Genomic DNA, 6,557 nt, shown 5'->3' with positions numbered 1-6,557 from the left:
CAACGTATCAGCATCGCCATCCAGCGCCGAAATGTGTCATCGATCTTAGGCACATTACTTTCTGGTAAAGAACTTGACGAGATTTCTCTTCTATAACACACAATAAGACGGAATTAGAGACATCCTAGGAGGCTGACAACCACTTTGACTATGTTCGTGAAAAATGTTTTGAATCCAGTTTGGATATATAAAAATTCTTGGAAGTCATGGCTAATATCGGTAACTTTGGGAGTGGTAGCAACATTATCTACAGATTTTACTTTGTTGCTCTAAATCGTTAAAGACCCGAAGGATATTGTTGTCTAGCTGTCGGATGTTTATTTTGGAATAAATATAATGGCTACAGATAATCTATATTCTTAGATGTGCTTATAAGGAAGAAATGTTGTCAGTTGATTTATTTGTTTTAAAAAGATATAAACAATATATACTTATAAACTAGAATAAAACCTTACAAAGATTACAATGACAAGTTTAAGATAGCTTGCTCTAAAAATTGAGATAATGTGCTATCTTTAATCTATAGATTAATCGTAGATTTCTTTTATTGCATCCTAAACTGTGAAAAAATAATTTTCTTTACATTTCTAGAACAAAAATAACAATATTTTACCTTTGTTCCCCCTTTTCGTATGTTTTATCTTAACTCTTCAATGTTCGAATACGGGAGGGCGAAAACAACTAATTTGAAAAGTAGAGGATAATAACACCAAATTGGTAAGATGAAAACAGAAGTTTGAGCTCCAAATTCACTGTAAGAACTTACATATGAAGTCACCATGAAAGTTAACAAAACTGCATAACTTTCTCTTTAGCCTCGAGCTGATGGGACAGGGTTCCTTAGGATTACGTTCATGTCAAATCAACTTCCTCAACCAAGATGGAATCCTGAGAAATCGATCGAAAACTTTAGCTGGTTCATAGATCTTTTTGTGCCGCCAACTCGTTGAGGTTCAGGTAATTTTGTTATAATATCCTCAGGTGAAAGAAAGAAAATTTCTTAATCCTCCTCACCGACAAATGTGTCCTTTTTCTTAATTTTCCAAGTATTTCAGAGCAAAACCTACATCATTTTCATTTCTATTTACAACTTTTTCAACGAAATGTTTAGTTTCTTTCTGTCCTGAACATTGTACTAAAATGTAGGCCTAGTCTCCTGTATTAATATCGCCCTCAAAATTAAATTCAGTTTCTTTCTCCATAAGCTCTTGAACGAACTACTTTGGTCACCTTCTTGCGTTCTTGCTCTAATTTTTGCTTTTCTAGCGTGTTTGTAATTATTCTAGAAATTACCTTTATCCGAACGTTTGGCGTTTTTTCTCCTGTCACATGACAGAAGGGGTCTTAGCATCAATTGAGTTACTCCGGAGCTTCCTTCTTCTGAGATAACAGCAGATGTCTTCTGATGACAAGAATTATTTAATAATGGCATAATTCGTCAGAGCAATTGATGGACAATTCCTGTATCTGATTGCTTTGAGAATAACCTGGAAATTGACTGTAGCCACTTGGGCTCACATATTCATGGTCTTCAAAAATGTTTGAATTTAGTGGAATTATCCCAATAACTCTGAACCCACTAGTAATATTTCTTAAAGTAAATGCCAATTCGTATGCTTTACCAACTAATTCGGCGACCTGATAAATTCTAACTGGATTCCCGGTGTTTTCAGGTGAATTCATCAAATCGTTCATAGCCTTATAGAAGTAAGTTTTCAGTAGACCGAAACCTGGACGATCGAGGGGCTGTAATTTATCAGACGTATGTGGAGGAAATGTCAACATTATCACGCCTGTCTTTTTCGCTAAATCGATGACTTCCAGAGAAATATGACTTCTGTGATTGTCCATTAAGAGTATGTAGGTTTTCAGAAGTAGGTTTTACATCATCAACAAAATGCTGAAAATATTTTACAAATATCTCCTCATTCGACTACCTGCTCTGATTAGCTGCTCCTATTGAACCGTTCGGCTCTTCTTTTAACATTTTCTGTTTTAGATGTGCCCTCGGAAACACAAACAATAGAGGAACTGTGTTACCAACAGCATTTACACAAGCTATCAAAGTTACATTGCTTCCCCTCTCTCCAGATGTTAAACTGCCAATTTGTTTCGTGCCTTTTGGTGCCAGAATTTTGGGCGGAACATGAACTGTTGAAAATCCGTTTCGTCGATGTTCCACACACAATGACACTGGATCTTGTGTTTTTGTAACATACTTTCGTAATTCGTAAAGAAAACAGCAACGTTTCCTTTGTTGATTCCGCACTCGCCAAACTTGTACCCTCGGGCTTCTTCAAAGACAATTTTGGATGTAATTTTCTAAACATTCGTAACCACCCCTCCCCTGCACTTTTCTTTTCATACCCATTGAGGCACAGGTATTTTATTTCTGATAGCTAACTCATATGCTAATTTTTAAAACTCTTCTTTTGTTAAGCCATGATGAAACGTTGCAGCATCTATAACATACTTCACAAGTTCGGTTTCTTGTTCATGAGAAAAAACTCTCTTGAAATCGTATTTTGAAGTGTACTCAAATCTATCCATCCGAGATGCTTTGAATCCTGTAACGTGACGACTAAGATCAGATTTTGAAACAGAATATTTCTTTGCCCCACTTCTGATTGAAGACTTTTGCGACAAAACTTCACGTACAGCTGCTTCGACGTTCTCTTTTCTGGATGCATTTCTTTCCTTCTCACACTTACTGCGAGGCATTGCACAATCTGTAACGAGACAAGAAAGAATATTTAGTAAATAATTTTCTTCTGCATTAAAAGAAAATTTACATTCACGATGCAAAAGTACACTCGTTGTACCTGGGTACAAATACTTTTTGTGTCCCTAGGAACGTACGGTAATGTATCCCTTGGTACATCATTGTGCTAAGTTTTAGCGTAATGTTAATTACTAGATTTGTTATTGCGCATTTAGTTACTTACTTGCGCTATTTTATGGAGTAATCTATGTAGATTTTTTATACCATTTAAAATCGCAGAGCGTGTTTGATGCAGTGAAAAATAGCAGTGGATGAAGTTTATTATATTTAACGTAATATATGCTATAAAGAAAACCTCTAAAAAAACTTATATGGAACACAAGAAGCATTAACAGCAACACAAACTATGTCTCTCTTGCAACTCCGCTATCTGTCCTCTGTGAACAAGTGTTGCCAGACCAACCATCAATTTATTCTTTTCACTTCAACACTTCCCCTAAAAGAATAAATTGATTTTTTTTACATATAAACACCCATACTCTGACGGAGTATGATAAATCTGGACTTTTCAAGCGGCTTTGTTAATATATCAGCAATTTGCTTTTCAGATTCAATATACAACACTTTCACTTTCTTTTGTTCACAACACTGACGCACAAAACACTGTTTGATTTCAATGTGCTTGCTTCGCTTATGAAATTCAGAATTTTTTGCGAGTTTTGTGGCACTAACGTTATCCACTCTAATTACAGGTATATCATCTTTTCTGATTGCTCGTAACTCACTTAATCTTGATAACCACAAAATTTCTTTCGCTGTCTCTGATGAAGCTACAAATTCAGCTTCAGTTGTTGATAGTGCTACAGTTGATTGAAGCTTGCTTTTCCACGAAGTTGCTGCACCAGCAAAAATAATCAGTACGCCACTGGTAGATCTTCTGCTTTTAACATCACCTGCGTAATCAGCGTCACTGTATCCATACAGAGTTGTATCTTCCTCATTGCTTCTTTTGTATAAAATGCCATACTTCAATATTCTATTTAGATATCGTAAAATCTTCTTTATTGCTTTCCAATCCGCTTCACTGGGTTTTTGCATCACTCTAGCAGCTTTTGAAACTGAAAATGCTATATCAGGTCGGGTAGTCACCATCAAATACACTAGAGAACCTAAGACTTCTCTATATTTGGTTGGGTTTTCCAAAAGTTTACTATCACTAGCTTAATTGCGATCACACGGTATACCAACGGGATTTGCTTCTTCCATCTTGAAACGTTGGAGAATTCTTCTTATGTACGCTGATTGGTGAATAAACATTCCTTCATCTCTTCTTTCGTATTGAATTGCTAAATAGGAGTTTGGAATACCGGCTCTGATTTTAAAATTCTTCTGTAATTCGTTTAGAAATGTTTGAATTTCTTCTTTATCTGAACCTACAATTAGTCCATCATCTACGAACAAAGTAACAAACAACTTTCGACCACTTTTGTTTCGAATAAACAAACACGGGTCAGATATGCTCACCAATAATCCTTGTTTCTTTAAAAAAAATCCGTAAATTTCTTATTCCAGCATCTTGGGGCCTGCTTTAAACCGTACAAGCTACGATTTAGTTTACACACTTTGTCAGTACCGTCTTCAAAACCTTTTGGCTGCGACATGTAAACCTTGTCTTCAATGTCACCATATAAAAACGCAGTCTTTACATCAAAATTGTAAACAAGCAAATTTTCTTTAGCTGCAATCACGAAGAGAGTTCTTACAGTTTCATAACGCACCACTGGACTAAATGTTTCATCTAAATCAATACCTTTTTCTTGAACATTACCCCTTGCAACAAGTCTTGCACGAAAACGAGCTACCGTCCCATCATTATTTAGCTTTGTGCGAAAAACCCACCGATTATCAATTATTTTCACATTGTTAGGACGTTCAACTAAATCCCACGTTTTAGTTTCATTAAGGGCATCTATCTCTTCTTACATAGCTGAAATCCATTCAGATTTAATTTTCCAAATTAATCGCTTGCTCATAAGTAACAGGATCATCAGCGGTACTTAATACAGAATATGCAACACCAATGAAAAAATCACCACTTGTCATCCAGCTGGGCTGTTTCTTTTCTCTTTGAATTCGCTGATATGACGTATTGTCTGTTGATTCATTTGCCTGGCCTTCACTTTGTGTACACACGTTGCTGTCACGTACAACTTCGCTTTCGAGGTCACTCGCACTGGAGATTGGCTTCTCTTCGTCTTCTTCCTTAAGTGGCATCTGTACTTCTGGGAAGTTAGCGTGTTGTGTTTCTTTCCCCACGCGTTCTACATCACTCAGCTGCTCTGCTTTAAACAACACGTCATGGAATTTAATCACTTTATTTAACGAAGGCACAGACACTTGATATCCATCGTACCGGTTCAAGTATCCGACCATATAACCAAAGACTCTTTTATTGTCAAATTTCTTACGAAATTGTTTCGGAATGTGAACAAACATTTTGTTCCGAACACTTTTAGATGTTTCAAGCTATATAACTTAGTATTATTCCATAACTCACTTGGTGATTTACCTGCGATAGGTGTTGAACCTGTGTAATTCAACAAGGAAACAGCCGTATCACAAGTTTGGGGCCACAGCATTTTATTCAATCCGCTACACGATAACATTGATCTGGCAAATTCAACAATAGACCGATTTTCTCTCTTTGCACTGCCGTTCTGCTCGGGTGAATACATGCAGATATGACAAGCGAAATACCTTTATCTTGAACTGTATTTCTCACTTCACTGTTATTAAATTCTGTTCAGCCATCACAACGCAAGAATTTAACTTTGTGACCTTCGTTTTCTGCTTCGTTCAGAAATATTTTAAGGCATTTGCTGACCTCACTTTTGTGTTTAATGTAGAAAATTCTTCTAAATTTACTGAAATCGTCTTTAAAACACACAAGGTACCTTTAACCATTGCACGACAACTGAGACATAGGTCCATTTACATCAGCGTTTATCACTTCGCCGACTACGTTTGGTCTGTCGACCCTAGATGTATATGTCTTTCTATGTGATTTTCCTAACGTGCAACCATAACAACAGTCTTCTTTCTCTGACCACTTTACAGGTATATTCATACTTTGGAGTATTTCCTTGACATGACGTTTATGTTGATGTTCTAGTCTCTCATGCCATAATTGCAAGCTATTTTCGGAAGTTTCAACATTTACAACTGCTGGGATTGCTGGCTTCACGACACGAAAGTTCATTACGTAAGCTTCGGATTTCAACTTACCCGCTGCTACGATTTCATTGTTCTTACGAATGATAACACTGTCATATTTAATACAGACACTATTTTTATGTTTTACTGCGCTGTGCACTGAGAACAAGTTTTTTGCCAATGCTGGTACATACCATACATTATTCATATGAGCATCTGTCCATTTTCCATTCACATACGCTTTGATGTTAATGTGACTGGACCCTAATGCTGATATTTTCTTATTGCCTGCAACGGTAACTGGTATAGGGTTTTCAAAAGGAGTGTATGTGACAAAATAATGTTTATTATTCGTCATAAGCTAACTAGCACCTGAATCACAAATAAGATCGTCTGTACTGCACTCACTTGAAACAGTAAATGGCTGAACTTTTCTTCATTGCTGTCCTTGCTTGAGGTGAATGACTAGATTTTGTCACAATCATCGCTATCACACTTTACTACAACCATAATTCGCAATAAAGCAAAAAGGAATTTCTTTGGTTGGATTATTTAAAGTGCGAGTGACTCCAACCGAAGCAGTATCTCTCAGCTGCACTTGTAAACCCCCACAAAAATAAAC

General features: G+C 36.5%; 2 protein-coding genes and 1 pseudogene across 2 annotated transcripts; all 3 read right to left on the bottom strand.

Moving 5' to 3' along the window:
• Positions 1 to 1,419: 1,419 nt before the first annotated feature.
• On the bottom strand, positions 1,420 to 1,851 carry LOC145672726 (uncharacterized). The gene has a single exon (XM_081741902.1). The coding sequence runs from the start codon at positions 1,849 to 1,851 to the stop codon at positions 1,420 to 1,422; it is 432 nt and encodes a 143-aa protein (XP_081598028.1).
• A 1,390-nt stretch (positions 1,852 to 3,241) lies between these two features.
• LOC145672725 (uncharacterized) lies at positions 3,242 to 3,874 on the bottom strand (annotated as a pseudogene).
• A 1,804-nt stretch (positions 3,875 to 5,678) lies between these two features.
• Positions 5,679 to 6,293, bottom strand: LOC145672724 (uncharacterized). Its single transcript, XM_081741900.1, has one exon. The coding sequence runs from the start codon at positions 6,291 to 6,293 to the stop codon at positions 5,679 to 5,681; it is 615 nt and encodes a 204-aa protein (XP_081598026.1).
• Positions 6,294 to 6,557: the final 264 nt, after the last annotated feature.

The sequence above is a fragment of the Thermobia domestica genome, chromosome 16, assembly GCF_964235325.1.
Source record: "Thermobia domestica chromosome 16, izTheDome1.hap1.1, whole genome shotgun sequence".
In the NCBI taxonomy this organism is placed as follows: Eukaryota; Metazoa; Arthropoda; class Insecta; order Zygentoma; family Lepismatidae; genus Thermobia; species Thermobia domestica.
The sequence above is the reverse complement of the archived record's forward strand: the minus strand, read 5'-3'. Positions and strand labels throughout refer to the sequence as shown.

What these genes read in the sequence shown, in the direction of transcription:
- LOC145672726 (XM_081741902.1), bottom strand. Translation starts at nt 1,851, where the DNA reads ATGGACAATCACAGAAGTCATATTTCTCTGGAAGTCATCGATTTAGCG.
- LOC145672724 (XM_081741900.1), bottom strand. Translation starts at nt 6,293, where the DNA reads ATGACGAATAATAAACATTATTTTGTCACATACACTCCTTTTGAAAAC.